Here is a 17,138-nt window from a genome sequence, read left to right as displayed (position 1 = left end):
CCAATAGAATATACATCATTAAGCTGGCAGAGGGCAGAAAAAATGTCCTAATGCAGAGTGTCAACTTGAAAGGTCAACCATCCTTTTGCTTCTAAAAAACTGCTTGACTCGGAGCTCCTCGAGCACGTTCCATTTTGATTTCATTTTCATTCAGTCTGACAAAGGGTCTCGACCCGAAACGTCACCCATTCCTTCTCACCTTCTGACCCGCTGAGTTACTCCAGCATTTTGTGTCTACTTACATTTTGATAACATTCTTCATGACAAATTCTAGCAATTTCCCTACTTGTGATGTTAGGCCAAGTGGTTTATCATCCCCCATTATTCATCTCTCCAATCTTTAGGAACTTTGAAATCCTCAGTGTAGGAGCCATTTATGCTTAATTCAATTACTGTCAGATGGTAAAGAAACTGCCATTACACTCAGGCCTTAGTGTCATACTACCTCCTCTGGCAGCTAGTTCCATACACCCACCATCCTTTGTGATCTCTCAGCCTCTTGGTCTCCAAGGAATAGAGTCCTAGTCTGATCAACTTCTCCTGAAAGCTCGAAGACTTGTTCATCTCATAATTGCTCAGAATGCACGTTATCACTAGAGGGATATATGAGCTTTCAGTCTTATTACTTTCTCCAGATTTTATTTTACTACTAATATCCATTCCCGTTAATTTCAATTACAAATTTTCCATTTACTGATTGTATGGGACCAATATTAGTCTCTTGATTTACAAACACATGGAAGCTTTTACAGTTTGCTTTTATGATCCATGCAAAATAGAGCATCTTTCTTTTCAAATTAAGCTGCTGCTGATTTTTGGCAAATTCTAAACTACCTTTTTCCTGGCAACTTTATATGCTTCCTACATCAAATTACTCCTATTATTTGAAAGGCGAAAGACAGCTCCCACGAAAGTTTCCACCCATTAGTGCATCATAGCTATCCAGACCGCGACTTCACCCAGATTTTCTGAGCCAACTTTTGCTCTCACCATTATTTTTTTCATCCTTTATGTACAATTCTACACCATCTCTGATTTTGGGATTAATTTTTGGGCCAGGTTATTTGAACAGATGATATTTTTGAAAATACAACAAGATAATGCCTCATGATATGAAATGTTAATCTTGCCCTGTCTGTGGATAACAACTGTGCACCATTGATTTAAGCTGTTTCTTGAATACTGAATGATTGCTTTACCTAATAATAGATTTTTTAAACTTTAATGCACTCAGTTTTTCGTCTTGCACGATCAATAATGGCACAGTTAATCAAACAAATTGTTTGTCCTTTGCACATACCCATGACATTCATTGAAAGTCAGCAATATTATTGTATGTAGGCTATAACTCATAATTCTCATGAACTAAGCGTTTCAGTATGGAATAAGACTATGAATCAATTTTTCTTTAATAATCAAACTCAACAAAATTACATACAGCAACTCCATTCTTGATATCTGACTGCATTGATACAAATATATGTTTAGTTTGCAGGCATCTTTTCAATTTGTAAACTATGGTAAACCCTCATTATAACAGATGATGGAGTGGGTGGAAATGGCGTCCATTATTGCCGATTGTCCACTCTAACCGAGTAAGGGATTATCATTGTATTAGTAGAATCAAAGAACTGCAGATGCTGGTTGATATACAAATGGGCACAAAGCACTGGAGTAATTCAGCGACTCAGGCTAAAGCTCTGGAAAACATGGATAGGTGACCTTTTGAATCAAAATCCTTCTTCAGTCTCAGTCTGGAACTAAGCCTGGAATCCAGGCGAGTTAAGGGCCCTGGCCTGCTCTCAGCCGGGGAAGAGGCAAGAACCGACAGTGTTACGGTTGTGTCCCACGGGCAGCAGGTGAGGGGCAGGGGCAGCAGCAGCAGTGGTGCGGTCTGGAAGAGGCCGAGGAAGCTGCGCCTGCCGGTGTTGGCGGCGGCAGGTGTGGTCTGGAAGCTGGGGAGCCGGTGCGGTCTGAGAGCATAGAAAAGTACGGCGCAGAAACAGGTCCTTCAGCCCACAATGATTGCAAATTTCCCCCAAATGTTGCCCCTCTCACCTTAAAGCTACACTAAGATAAACTAATTACCTGGACATGATCAAACTCCAATCCCTGCATATCAATAAGTCAATTTTTACTTGCAGCAGGACAACAGGTCTGTAAACATAGTACTCAGTAGATACAATAATAAATAACAAAAAGTTCAATAAATTAAAAAAGTGTAAAAACAAAACCCAGAGTCTCTTGTGTAATCAAGGCATTTTGTAGGTCGGAGTTTTGTTGGTATTCGTAGCATTCAATAGCCTGACGATTGTTGGGAAGGACTTTTTCATGAATCTGGATGTTACAGTACCTTCTCAATGGCAGGAGTGAAATGAGAGTATGGCCAGGGTGGCATGGGTCCTTGATGATGCTGGCTGACTTTTTGAGGCAATGTCTCCTGTAGAGATGTACACGCCCAGGAACTTGAAGTTGTTGACTCTCTCCACCACCGGCTTGTCGGCAAAGGCCGGTTTGAGGATCCTCGGACTTCCATTTCTAATGTCGACAAGCAGATCCTTGGTTTGACTGACGTCGAAAGCAAGTTGTTGTTCTGGAGCCATTCAGTCAGACGATCAACCTCCCTCCATCGTTATCTGTAATTTGTCCAGTGGTAGTGTCATTTGTGAATTTAAAGATGGAATTGAAACTGTGCCTGGCTACACAATTATTGGTATAGAGCAAGTAGAACAGGGGGGTGGGGTGAGCACGCAGCCTTGAGGTTAGTGGAGAAAGTGCTGTTATAGTTGTTAACCAAAGTCTTCGAGTTGCACCATGGCTTGCTGACTCTTATACTCAATGGCCCAAATTAATTTTGAATGTTTTGAATGAATAAAGTAGATTATTTTTGTGAGATACCATGACCTAGAACCAAAGGTCAGAATTGGACTAAACCCCAATCTGTTAGCACTCGGGATTTCAATGCTGGGAATTTTTCCTCCAGAAACTACTATTTAAAATGAGTGTACCGTTACAATATAAATGAGGGAGTGGGGCTGTGGAAAGATTCAGATGAATTACAGTAGATGCAATAAACCTATTTTTAATTATTTAATTGATCAGAAAATACCGTTGCCCTTGGGTATAGGTGCAACATAGACAATGGAAAGTATCTCAACTCAGGTGTGGATAGGAAAGGTTTAAAGAGATACAAGTCAAACATGGGGAAATTGGATTACCGGAGATTGACATCTTGGTTGGCATGGAGAAATTGGTCAGAGGGTCACTTTTAATGCTGTGTAACTCTATGAATCTATACACTCATATACACAATTCACAATGCATCTATTAATAATCGGTTAAGATAATTTAAAGTTCCCTTCAAGAACATGTCAGATTATTGCATAATTTTACTCAGTTAATTGGAACAGAATTCTAATAAGTAAATACAAAAATGAGACATGCAATGACATTGCGTTCTACAATCTTAAGACCTCCAAAACCATTGATCTAAAGTAATAAGATATATAGAGATATAGATATTGTAATATAGGATATGCAGAGCCTGCCATGAATAGCAAGGCAATAACAATGAGACAATTATTTGGCAATGTTCATTGAGAGATAAGTAATCCTTCAGGGTAACACCATCAGTTTAAAGGTTTAGCCCAAATTGTATCCTCTTCAAAGGCGTCAACCAACATTTTAGTGATCAAGTCTCTTGATGCACCAAATGTCAGAAATTAGATACGTCAAAATAATTTCAAAAAGTTGGCATTCATCTTTCACTACAGCAGAGTAGATTGATGGACTATTTTGGCAGTTGAGTGGAATACAGCTTGATATAATTTTCTATAATTTAAATAGCAAATGGATAATGTTATGATTCACTGCTTCTTAGCAGTGCTTAGAGGAACGCTATTAAATTCACAAACAAGACGATAGCAGGGAGTACAAATGTACAATAATGGATTTAATATTCACACAATCTGTGGTGACTTAAACCATTCTATCCTTTGTGCTCTATAGTTTTTTTTAAGAAAGTGAGGTTTCTGGGGTACATCTTTCTCAAGCATCTTTCGCTTTCCCTTGGAATCCTTACCAACAAGCTTTCTCACATGCCCACTTTCTGCTGCCTTGGCTCTATGCCCAATAAACTACTATCCACACTACTTCCATTTCTGGCCCTATAATAGCTTTTAATACTAGGTCTTCTTACAAGTGTTGATGTTGGGAGGTCATATTGCAGTTATACAAGACGTTGATGAGGCCATATTTAGAGTATTGTGTTTAGTTCTGGGCACAATGTTAGAAACGTAGAAACATAGAAAATAAGTGCAGGAGTAGGCCATTCGGCCCTTCGAGCCAGCACCGCCATTCAATGCGATCATGGCTTATCATCCTGTTCCTGCCTTCTCCCCATATCCCTTGATTCCTCCAGCCCTAAGAGCACGATCTAACTCTCTTTTGAATGCATCCAGTGAATCAGCCTCCACTGCCTTCTGAGGCAGGGAATTCCACAAATTCACAACTCTCTGGGTTACTGAAATAGTACAGCAGTTACTGGAAGGATGTTGTTAAGAGACGCACCGAGTCACTCCAGCACTGTCTTTTTTTTTAATAAACCAGCGACTGCATTTCTTTGTCTTTATGTTTCCATCGAAAAGTGTTAATCTGCAACAGTTCATCGCCTCACCTATCCACAACAGCCATTCTCTCCTTATGCGAGTAAATGTCATAGTCATTATTTTGTATCCCCAAATATTTTTTTTAGATTTTAGAGATACAGCATGGAAACAGGCCTTTCGGCCCACCAAGTCCATACCCACCAGTAATCACCTCGTACACTGGCACTACCCTGCACACTAGGGCCAGTTTACAGAAGCTAATTCACCTACAAACCTGCACGCCTTTGGAGTGTGGGAGGAAACCGGAGTGCCTGGAAAAATCCCACATGGATAACAGGGATAACAATGGCAAACTCCATACAGATAGCACCAATAGTCAGGATGGAAAAAGGGTCTCTGGTGCTACAAGGCAGCAACTCTACCACTGAGCTTCCAATAGTAATTCAATTTGACAGCCTGAACCTATAGAGTGTGCTGAACACAGCGCAGTGCATCACATGCTCATCACTTCCTTCCATCCAGTTTATCTTCACAGTGTGTTGCATCAGAAATGCTAGAAGTATCGTCAAGGATCATTGCACCTTAGCTTTTCCCGTTTCTCTCTTCGACTATTTGGGAGAAGAGCCAGGACATCCAGACCGAGGAACAGCTTCTTCCCCACTGCTACCATGCTTTTGAACCAATCACTTCTTTCGCACCCCATTCCCAGGGGTGCTGCCATTCTTAACTTAACCTCATTCGGTTATTCAGTTTTGTACTTCTGCCCTCCTCTGATTTTGCACTACATCCTTGCAGCATTCTGCTGTTTTGCATTGGTCATTGTATTTATACCAACTGTATGTACACTGTTTGCACTGTGAGCTTCATGTGAACTAGGAATTTTGTCACACCCTGGGGTACATGACAATAAATAATCATGCAGAAGACAATTTTTTCTCATACAGTCTCAAGAACTACATTGTCCTTAGTGTAATCAATCTTACTTTCATGGGCTACAAGAAAACAATGGTGACTCAGACAGAGTTTAATCTGAAGAAAATAGCTTTAAGCTTGAGTAATGAAGTGCTACATGACTTTAATGTGTAGTTTATAGAAACACCTGGTTTAGCAATACACACTATTTAGAGTCTTATAATTCCACTGAACAACAGCCTCAACTATTCCCTCCGAGCTTATTATATACAACTTGGTTCTAAAATACACAAATATCCTATTTAAAGCGCAATTAGATGAGAATGGGTTCGGAGGCAAAGGAGACTTTGTGAGAGTCTAGAAAGCTCATCTTATAATTTTCTTTCCTCATTCAAATACGAATAAAGCAGACGTTCTCTCCAAGAACTCAACATACCACAAATGTTGTATTGAAATATAGATTAACACAGATTAAATCAGCAAGTTATTTTAGCTTAACAAGTCACATAATGCTTAAATGGTTGATTTCCTGGTCATTTACCATCTGACAAAACACAAAACCCTCTTTAAATTAGAAGAGAAATTACAGGGTCTTCAAACAAAATATTTTAAAAAGCAGATTATCACAATAATAACAACACTGTACAGATGGATAAAACAGGCAAATAATGCAGAATACAAATATTTAATAAAATTCGTCTTATAAAACATACATTTATATTGCGTTAAGTTAGCATTCAAATTCCAAGGATTTATGAAATAAGATATTTACTTTTAATCATGACTTTAAGACATGACAATTTTTTCAATCATTACACCTTTAAATACCTTCAGTATCGAGGTCTTTTGATACCGTTTGTTTGATAGATGATCTACGATACACAACATGAACACGACCTTTCTCCTCCTGTGCCCTCTGGCCTTTCTCCAGTGGCTCAATGAAAAACTCGCCAATATCTGCATGAATCAATCCAGCCTAGTGAATATAACATTTAAACATTGTTAGCAACTTTTTATGAATCACAAGATAACATTACCCAATTTGTCACTTCTGATATTTTGAATCAGCAGTGGTAAATTTTCACTATTTTTCCAACAATCCAGTTAATTAAGAGATTAGATTCTTAAAGAAGTCTCCATTATTTGAAAATTCACACAGCCCTCAACTTTTGCAGTGGATACCCGTTACTGAGAATAGCAAGAAGTTAATCAATCACCTCCCAGTAAGAACAGGAAATATAAAGAAAACTGGTTTGTTTTGATAAGTTTTAACCTACAAGCTGAAACATACAAGTTATTCATTCAATTGCCATTGTTGCCAGATGGCCTGTTGATTTCAGACTCCTCCCCAGACTGAATCTACTAGCTTTCATGTCCGTGTTTCAAAGGCAGCCTCCAAATATTGTAGAGAATGAAAACTTCCCTTTGCAAACTAAATTCAACCTCAACTGTATGTCCACAAGAACATTACAAGATAAATATTTAGACAACAAAAAATATTTTCTCTATTTTTCTGTAAAAGAAGAGCAGGTTATGTTTCTGAAGAGCCTCACTTGTTTTCTGTACGCTATACTGCCACATGGTTTCACCTTTTCTGAAATAAAAGCTTGAAATTACTTTATTAGTCTATCTGACATTCTTAAATGGTTCATCTATAGGAGTTCTCATGGAAGAAAACGCAGGATGTAAAACTAGAGGCTACCTCACAAAGCACCTCACAAGTGTCAATTTGTTGCCCCCCCCCCCCCAACTTCTGAAGTTATGTCCAGAGGAGTGGCGTGGAATCGACTTTAGGCAATGAACCAAGGTCCAGAATGATCAGGTACAATAAAACAGAGCAGAGGAAAGAAAATTACAAGGTTTCTCAGATCATTGATGGGTGGCCAAGACTATTGTCTACAATAATCGGTCTTGTGAAACATCAGAACACTTCATGTGGCTTGGGGAAGCGTGTACATCAAAGATGCTTTCAGCCCTCAAGCTCAAACTTAATTTCCAAGCTCAAGGGTCAGCTGGTTTCATTGCAGCACAATGGAGGCTAACGATTTATATGGAAATGCCTTGCTCCAATTACATAAGCTTCTGAAAAGATTGCCACTTGCCTGATCTCTAACTATACAAGGAAATACCTCCAACCACGAAAGGGCAGCAAGTTTAACTTGATCTGTTGTTGGAAAAGTGGGGTTAAACATAGGAGAGATTGAGTATACACTTTAGTTTAGAAGTATAAGCACACAAGAATATTGGAGTTAAAATCAAAATAAAATTCTCTGCTAATTTCTTTTAGCAGAGAAAAAGATATGCAAAGGACAGTCATAGCAAATATTTTATTGTGTATAAATTACAATGCATGAAGAAACAGAACTATCAAAAAGGTGCAGGACGGTTTACTCTGAGCTGAAAAATTACTTGGAAGGAGATATTTAACTGGGATCTTTTTTCAAATGGGTGGAAAGCCAAAGCTAAATGAACCCAACATCAATTTAAGATCCTGTTATTATATCTTTCAAATCGCAGTTAAATTTGATTGACGACATGCCACATGACCATGCAAGAAATGAGCCCTTTCCTCACTCTCCCGACGTACTTCTACACGCCAAACCAAAGCCAACCCAAAACCCATTTAAAGGGGCAATGTACAATTTAAATAGGAGGTTATAAATGCTTAAACCAGATTATGCAGTCACATGTCAGCAAACAGTTTGGGAAAAAACAAATTCCAAGAGGTATCCCAAGTTATCTTCTATCTTCCAGGATGATGGCGATGTTTCCTTTGCAAGATAAAGATTCCTAGAATCTACATGCAACTTAGTTGGAGAAAGTTGGGATTCATAATCAATTTCAGGATCAAATCTCTTTGGAATCTAAATTAATGTGGAAACAACTTCAATCTAGTAGAAAAGCAATGAACAACAGTTCTATATATTTTCATCTCTTCTTGTCAGAATGTACACTGCTTCCCTTGTATTCTGAACAATGTACTTCTCATTCCCATTCCAGTTTTCACTTCTCATTCCCATTCCAACCACAAACCACTTATTCCTGATTTTAATTTACATTTTTTAAATCTTACTAGGGAAAACAACCTTTTAAGTTCATGGAATTTCATCTCAAATGTATGCAATTCAAGAGAGAAAAAAAAGGTACAGAAGCAGATGTGGATGACCCATTCATCTCCTGGAGCAGTTTATAATTCATTTAAAATGGTCATAGTGTCACACACAGTGCAGAAACAGGCCCTACAGCCTAATTTGTCTATACTGAACAAGATGCCCATCTAAGCTAGTCCTATTTGCTCACTTTTGACCCATGCCTCTCTAAATCCTTCCTATACATGAACCTGTCCAAATGGCTTTTAAACATTGTTATTGCATCTGCCTTTACCACGTCAACAGGCAGCTCATTCCATAAACATATCTTCCTCTGTGTGAAAAGGTTGTGAAAATAGGGTATCTTGTTTGTAATTGAAGGGAACCAAACCTATGTCCATCTAGTAATACAGTGAGAGAAATAAAAGTTCTGATCATTTTGATTGGGAGTACAAGCTAGAGTGAAATAAATGTAAAAGGAGACTGGAAACAGAAGGAACATAGTAAACAATGACACAATAAACTATTCACGTATAAAGCCCTAAATGGACACTCCCCCCCCTACATCAAAAATCTTCTAACCCCCCTCTCTAACTCCAGGTCCCTCAGATCGGCCGACTTGGGGCTATTCACTATCCCGCGGTCTAGGCTTAAACTCAGGGGTGACCGCGCTTTTGCGGTTGCAGCTCCTAGACTGTGGAACAGCATCCCTCTCCCGATCAGAACTGCCCCCTCCATCGACTCCTTTAAGTCCAGGCTCAAAACATATTTCTACTCCCTAGCGTTTGAGGCTCATTGAGGAGGCGCTGTGAACTGTTTGCGTGCTACTGTATGTTTTCATTTTTTTTTCTATTGGAACCTAATCAAATGTACAGCACTTTGGTCAACGTGGGTTGTTTTTAAATGTGCTATACAAATAAAATTGACTTGACTTGACTTGACTTGACAATGCATCTAAAAGGCAATGTGGGAAATAGACAAAGAGTTTATGGAAATACAGGAAACAGTGGTTGAATTAAAAGAAGAACTTAGAAATGAAAAACCTTCAATCCTGATAAGAAAAACATAAATTACATGTATTATTCAAAGTCTTCAATTTATCTGTGCTCCACTAATTTGCTAAGCAACTTAATATAGTAATTAGAGGCAATCGGGGACCTCAGATCCATTGAATGAACATACTCTGTTGCATGAGAATTTAAGGACATTGTCCATGAACCGGAAAACCTCAAAACAAGAGGTCTGGAATGTGAACAATAGCTGATGTCACTGCTATCCACCAGTGCAGTTGACTGTTTTATGGATAGTGAATTTCAGCAGGTTTCATCCTCAGTTCAAACATTGCAAGCAGATAATGGTGTGACTGGGAGACAGGCAAATGCAAGTAGACAGGATTCTTGATCTAAAACATTATATTTTTGGTCTTTCTATAGATGCTGCCTCACCTGGGATGTTTCTGTCATGGGCCTCCTCCAGTGCCATAGTGAGGCCCACCGGAAATTGGAGGAACAGCACCTCATATTTCGCCTGGGCAGCTTGCAGCCCAGTGGTATGAACATCGACTTCTCCAACTTTAGATAGTTCCTCTGTCCCTCTCTTCCCCTCCCCCTTCCCAGATCTCCCTCTATCTTCCTGTCTCCACCTATATCCTTCCTTTGTCCCGCCCCCCTGACATCAGTCTGAAGAAGGGTCTCGACCCGAAACATCACCCATTCCTTCTCTCCTGAGATGCTGCCTGACCTGGTGAGTTACTCCAGCATTTTGTGAATAAACACCTTCGATTTGTAGTTATTTTCTTATACTACTTGTTTATATTTCCGATTTCCAAAATCTGCAATTTTTCTCTCTTCATCCTTTCTAATCTGTATTCAGTTCTGAATATTAATGGAGGAAAATGATTTCCCTGGGGAATGCAGCTGCCAGAGCCAAGAACATAGCATTGTGGCATTGCAATTACACAGAAAAGGGAAGGAGAAAGTTTGTGGGCTGACGATATAAACCCAAATGGAAAAGTAAGTTGTGCAAGAGTAAGCAATGAATCTCTGCAAAGGGATATAAACTGGCTGTGAGCAAGAACAAAACTGACAAATGGAGCAGAAAAATGGGAAAATGACGTAGTTCACTCAGGTGGAAGGCCTAGAAAAACAATATATATTTTTGAGGAAAGAAATCTGCTGCATCTGCTGCTCTGGGGGTGGACTCCTATATATATCAGCAAGACCAAGTGCAGGCTCAGCGATTGTTTCGCTGAGCACATCCGCTCAGTCTGCCCAGGCCTACATAATCTCCTGGTGGCTGAACACTAACTCCCTGTCCCATTCCAATACTGACCTTTCTATCCTGGGCATCCTCCATTGTCAGAGCGAGGCCCAACACAAATTGGAGGAACAGCACCTTATATTTTGCCTGGACAGCTTTCAACCCAACAGTATGAATTTTAATTTTTCTAACTTCAAGTAACCCTTGCTTGCCCTTTCTCTCCGTCCCTCCCCCACCCAAGTTCTCCAACAAGTTTCACTGTCTTTCTAATTAATTTTGCTGATTGTACACCTCCTTGTCACCTTAAAGAAAGCAAACGCAATGCTAACATTTATTTCAAGAGGGCTTGTATACAAAAACAGAGATATAATGTTGAGGCTCTATAAAGCGTTGGTAAGGCCACATTTGGAATATTGAGAGCAATTTTGGGCACCATGTCTGAGGAAGGATGTGCTGGCTCTGGAGAGGGCCCAGAGAAGGTTTACATGAATGATCCCGGGAATGTGTAGGTTAACCTATGATGAGCGTTTGTCGGCACCAGGCCTGTACTCACTGGAGTTTAGAAGAATGAGGGGGGACCTCATTAAAACATACAGAATAGTGAAAGGCTTGGATAGAGTGGATGTTTCCACTAGTTGGAGAATCTAGGACTAGAGGTCATAGCCTCAGAATTAAAGAACGTTCTTTCAGGAAGGAGATGAGGAGAAATTTATTTAGTTAGAGGGCAGTGAATCTGTGGAATTCTTTGCCACAGAAGGCGGTGGAGGCTAAGTCAATGGATATTTTTAAGGCAGAGATAAATAGATTCTTGATTAGTACGGGTGTCAGAGATTATGGGGAGAAGACAGGAGAATGGGGTTGGGAGAGATAGATCATCCATGATTGAATGACAAAGTAGACTTGATGGGCCAAATGGCCTAATTCTACTCATATTCCTCATGACCTTCCCCTCAACTAACAATGAACCATTCTACATTTCTTTAGCATTGTCTGCTTTGATCTGTCGTTTTCACAGCTCACCCCTCCATATCTCTAGACTCCCTCTCCCCGACTCAGTCTGAAGAAGGGTCTCAACCAGAAATATCACCCATTCCTTCTCTCCAGAGATGCTGCCTGTCCCGCTGAGTTACTCCAGCATTTTGTGTCTATCTTCAGTGTAAACCAGCATCTGCAGTTCCTTCCTACACAAGAAATAAACATTAATGTGACCAAGAAGCTATTATATAAAAGAAAATAGACAATAGGTGCAGGAGGAGGCCATTCGGCCCTTCGAGCCAGCACCACCATTCAATGTGATCATGGCTGATCATTCTCAATCAGTACCCCGTTCCTGCCTTCTCCCCATACCCGCTGACTCCGCTATCCTTAAGAGCTCTATCTAGCTCTCTCTTGAATGCATTCAGAGAATTGGCCTCCACTGCCTTCTGAGGCAGAGAATTCCAGATTCACAACTCCCTGACTGAAAAGTTTTTCCTCATCTCAGTTCCAAATGGCCTACCCCTTATTCTTAAACTGTGGCCCCTTGTTCTGGACTCCCCCAACATTGGGAACATGTTTCCTGCCTCTAACGTGTCCAACCCCTTAATAATCTTTTACGTTTCGATAAAATCTCCTCTCATCCTTCTAAATTCCAGTGTATACAAGCCTAGTCGCTCCAGTCTTTCAACACAGGACAGTCCCGCCATTCCGGGAAAAGACTGAAAGTTAAAATGAGATGCAGCAAGTAATTAGAAAGTCAATGAGCATGTTGACCTTTATTGCAAGAAGGCCCAGAGGAAGTCAGTCATTTGGTTCCTGTACAAGGCAATTGTACCACAATTCCACATTCCAGTTAACCATTCACCTCCATTCATATCAAGTATTTATCTATAAGAAAATAACTGCAGATGCTGGTACAAATCGAAGGTATTTATTCACAAAATGCTGGAGTAACTCAGCAGGTCAGGCAGCATCTCGGGAGAGAAGGAATGGGTGATGTTTCGGGTCGAGACCCTTCTTCAGAACTCTGCTTCCACTATGCTAAGGAGAAATACTTCCAAAGATTCAACTCCAGAAAAAAACTGCTTCATCCACGTATTAAACTGATTACACTTATTTTTAAATAGTGACCTCGGGTTTTAGAATCTCCCACAAGGAAACATCAGGTCCATGCATCTTTCAATCAAGTCACTCGAGGTCTCAATAAATGCATCCCTGCCCGAAAATAGTTTTTGCTAAGTCAAGAAGGGGAAGATCATGGGAATTTGTGGAGAATGAGCTTTGGTGGGATTAGTGTAAAAATGGGCACTTGATTCTCAATGTGGGCTGTGGATTGAAGTGCCTGTATCCGTATGCTCTCAGCATGACAACCGATCCATTCCAAATTTTCTTTGAACCATTTCCAATCCATTAATATCCTCTCTTAAATAAGATGGCCAATAATGTTGGATGTCAGGGGTTATGGGGCAAAGGCAGGAGAATGGGGTTGAGAGGGAAAGTTAGATCGGTCATAATTGAATGGCGGAGCAGACTTGATGGACCGAACGGCCTAATACTGCCTATCACTTGTAGGGCAAAGAATCCAAGATGTGGGCTCAACAATGCCCTATTGAGCTGAACTATGACCTTACTTTCATATAGATTTCCTCAAGCAATAAAATGTACTGTTAGTTTTCCTAGTTATCTGTGTTGCTGCACACTAGCCTTTGCAAAAAAAGTGGAAGATTCCTCTACCTTTACCATTATATATGTTTTAAGAGCTAGGTTGTTTTTCTGGATGTTATGATTATCATACAAACCAATTTCAAGTAAAATGAATATGAAAGAACAGCAGATTCTGGCTTAAATCGAAGGTAGACACAAAATGCTGGAGTAACTCAGCGGGTCAGGCAGCATCTCTGGAGAGAAGGAATGAGTGACATTTCAGGTTGAGACTCTTCTTCAGTCTGAGGAAGTCTTCAGAATTATCTAGCCCAGAGGTATACTCAAATATTGATGTTAATTTTGGGATTGTTTCCAGCTCACAAGTCTGTATTGACATCTGTTTTAGGAAACATTCATCCAAAATTAAAGACAGAATATGAAAAATAAGGCATGAAAATTAAGTTGAATGGAATATACACAAAAATTAAGTTGAATGGAATATACAGATCTTGCTGGGAGTCAGTTTTTAATTACACAAAACAAATTTAACTTGTATTTCCATAGTAGAGGTAATACAGAGTAACCATGCATAGTATTTAGTTGCCCTTACAATAACTCATTTGGTTGAAGATACACAGGAGATTATGCTATTCAGAACAGACATTTTCCCAGGCTTCTGCTTCCTTCACTACCCTGCCATTACCATAATTTACGATTTCCTGCATGCTGTGGTTAAAACGCAGTGTAGTTTTGATTTAAGTCCCAAATACAAAATTACGACAGACATACACAGAGTACATTGTACTCGCCATACCAGTTGTTTTTCAAAACTAGTGGACGTGGGTTGTGAGAGAGAGGTTTAGAGATCGAAAGGAAGGACATTTATATCCACAGGGTAGTTGGAATCAGGAACATGGTACCAGAGTAATTGTTGGACAACATTCAAGCACATAGAGTACAAATTAATCTGCCAAAGCACAGAAGGCTGCAGACAAAATGTTGACAGGTTCCCAAGATTATCCTATTAAACTAAACGCTCAACGTAGATTTGTGCTTCATTCTTGTCGTTTTCCAGTGAATTTACGGACTGAAAATCTAACCTTCAAGGCCGTCACCCCAGTTGTATGGTTCCAATAGGACTCGCGACTCAACAAAATTAACGACGGCTTAGGCACTACAAAACCATGACGAGGAGAACGACGAATAACACCGCACTGCCCAATCACGAATTCACTGCATTTGGTAGAAACAAAGAACTACAAATGCTGATTTATACCAATGCTGATTTATACTTCAGCCTGAAGAAGGGCCCCCTGCCCGAAACGTCACCTATCTTTTTTTCTCCTGAAATACTGACCCGCTGAGTTACTCCAGTACTTGGTGTCTATTACTGCATTTGGTTAATGGAATATCCATGACACCGCAATAATGGATCCAAAACATTGAGAATAAACGTCGTTGACAAATAAATATTTTCCAAAGAGTCATTATCCCCATGATTTGTTTACCCCCAAAACAGAAACGACGCCCTCTTGAGCTCTCCCTCGGTCTAATTGCATATAAAGTAGAAGCCAATCCGGAAAGGAGATAAAGGTCAATATCTCAAATCACCCTAACATCTCACCAATCAGAACAACACAGGGAAGGGCGGAAAAACTGAAACCTTCAACATGGAAGAACGCTGGTATTAGTACCGGCGTAGGGTGCCGATATTCGGTGAATTGTGTTACTGTAGCCCGACATACAATTTACAACACAAAGTAACAAATTAATTAACATCGTTTAAACATACCAGTTTGAGAATCCATTGAAAGTGAGCCAATTTACTTTATCATTGCAAAATTAAGCGAATGTGTACAATACAATATATCTTTATTGTCATTGTACAGGGGTACAACGAGATTGGGAATGCGCCTCCCATACGATGCAATAAATTAATTAGTCAGTATTACTAAACAGTGAACTAAACAGAAATGCAACAACCCGCTTATATATGTAACTTGCAAAATAAATGATCCCAGCTCTCGATTGAAAACTTTCACGTTCCTTTTGTACGCGATTGGCTGAAATATTCAAGAATGGGAAGGCGAGTGGAGGATAGGAATACTTTATTGTCACATGTGACCAGGCACAGTGAGATTATTTGCTTGCAGACACAATGTACAACACTTCTGTTACATTCTGCAAATGTACACTTCTGTTACTGTGATGTTTGCTGGAACTTCCCAAATGGGTGCAATTGGTCATCTCATTAATAATCATCACACTCCCCTCGTCAACATTGTGTTAATTACAGTAGTTAGTACAGCTATTTTCCGCACTCACCAGTCCATCGCAATTGCTTAGAGCCACGGTTGCTCCTGGCATGTCAGTAATATCCCCGGAAAACACGCAGTCTCCATGGATTGGTTCGGTAAGTACGTTCCCAAAATCCTCCTGCCATTCCACCGTTGCACCGGGAGCAACCAGCTTGCTGTTGTGTTTCAAGCGTAAATGCAATTCTTTCCCGAAAATGGTGACGTTATAGTACAGTTCCCGGTCTCCGCTCTGCCGTGGGCTGCTCCGTGTAACGCGTCGCCCAGACCGAAGCTTGCCGTACACCGTCGATACAATGTGCGAAATGTACTGACCCCGGTCATCGGTGCTAAACGGTACTATCAGCCCATAATCCGTAAACCTCTCGAAAAGCACATCTGTGGGGAAGAAAAAAACAGTTGTTACTTCCGAACCTGTATCGAGTTTCTGAGTATCTTTTATTGCAAAATCGCATTTCCATGCATTTGCTCCGAATTTATACCATTAAGTTAGTCAGAGGATTGCCATTGTCTTCTGGATAAAACATTATTTACTGGAAGTGTTTTGGTTTACATGTTTAAACCTAATACACGTTGTTCACAAAAAAAAAGCTATATTTTTGTAAATATTTACCTTCGGTTCGGGATGCATGGAGTTTGCTTTTTAATATGATCGGAATGAAAGAAATCAATAAATAAATATATCCCATAGCGTCTTTCTAGCTTGGAAGCAAACAAATCTGGAAAAAATAAGCTCCACACAAACTCCTGATCCTACTTCATGTGCGGTGGAATTGCAATGCAAAAGGTATTGTTAGCTCGTTTTCTCCCACCCTCTGTTCCGACTGACAGACGGCATACAGACGATCCACTATTTTTGGCCTTCGATGAACTGTTCTGTAGTTTGGGGGCAGCGATCCCTTTTATCAAAGCCCTAGGAGGCAGGAGTTGTTGAACCACCGGCGCCTGCAAATGCAGTGACGCTTGGGTGATTGACAGATCACGCGTCAAATACATAGATTATCCCGGGGCCACTGCTGGAGAATTTAAATGAGAACCATCAGACCCACAGCAACTCACCTGAGTTTAACTAGTCCAGCCAGCTTCTTCCTTCCTCTACAAAAATCAACCAATTCTACGTTTTTTGGTGTTATTTCCACGCCCCCTTTTCATTGTTTGCTCACTTTTCACCACCGTCGATTGCACAACTGGTACAATTACTGAACGCAGTAATTCAGCAAGTAGCTGATACAATTGCCGAATGCAATTTGATGAATTACCGCGAAGATAGACTCAAAATGCTGGAGTATCTCAGCGGGACAGGCAGCATCGCTGGGGAGAAGGAATGGGTGACG

The 17,138-nt window shown here is 40.2% G+C and overlaps 1 protein-coding gene across 3 annotated transcripts in view; it reads right to left on the bottom strand.

Moving 5' to 3' along the window:
* The window catches only part of adamts14 (ADAM metallopeptidase with thrombospondin type 1 motif, 14), a 120,852-nt gene extending 104,187 nt beyond the window's left edge, over nt 1-16,665 (bottom strand). For 2 of the 3 annotated variants that reach the window (XM_078428534.1, XM_078428536.1), the window contains exons 1-3: nt 16,418-16,665; nt 15,815-16,182; nt 6,348-6,495 (exon numbers count right to left, since the gene is read on the bottom strand). In XM_078428534.1, the coding sequence (XP_078284660.1) occupies nt 6,348-6,495; nt 15,815-16,182; nt 16,418-16,493 (592 nt within the window). In that variant the 5' untranslated portion in view covers nt 16,494-16,665. Of the gene's footprint in view, nt 1-6,347; nt 6,496-14,846; nt 14,967-15,814; nt 16,183-16,417 lie in introns of those variants that run through there. The other variant, XM_078428537.1, reaches the window with a different exon arrangement.
* Nucleotides 16,666-17,138: the final 473 nt, after the last annotated feature.

The sequence above is a fragment of the Rhinoraja longicauda genome, chromosome 35, assembly GCF_053455715.1.
Source record: "Rhinoraja longicauda isolate Sanriku21f chromosome 35, sRhiLon1.1, whole genome shotgun sequence".
In the NCBI taxonomy this organism is placed as follows: domain Eukaryota; kingdom Metazoa; phylum Chordata; class Chondrichthyes; order Rajiformes; family Arhynchobatidae; genus Rhinoraja; species Rhinoraja longicauda.
Note: the sequence above shows the minus strand (reverse complement) of the source record. Positions and strands in the feature narration are given on the sequence as shown.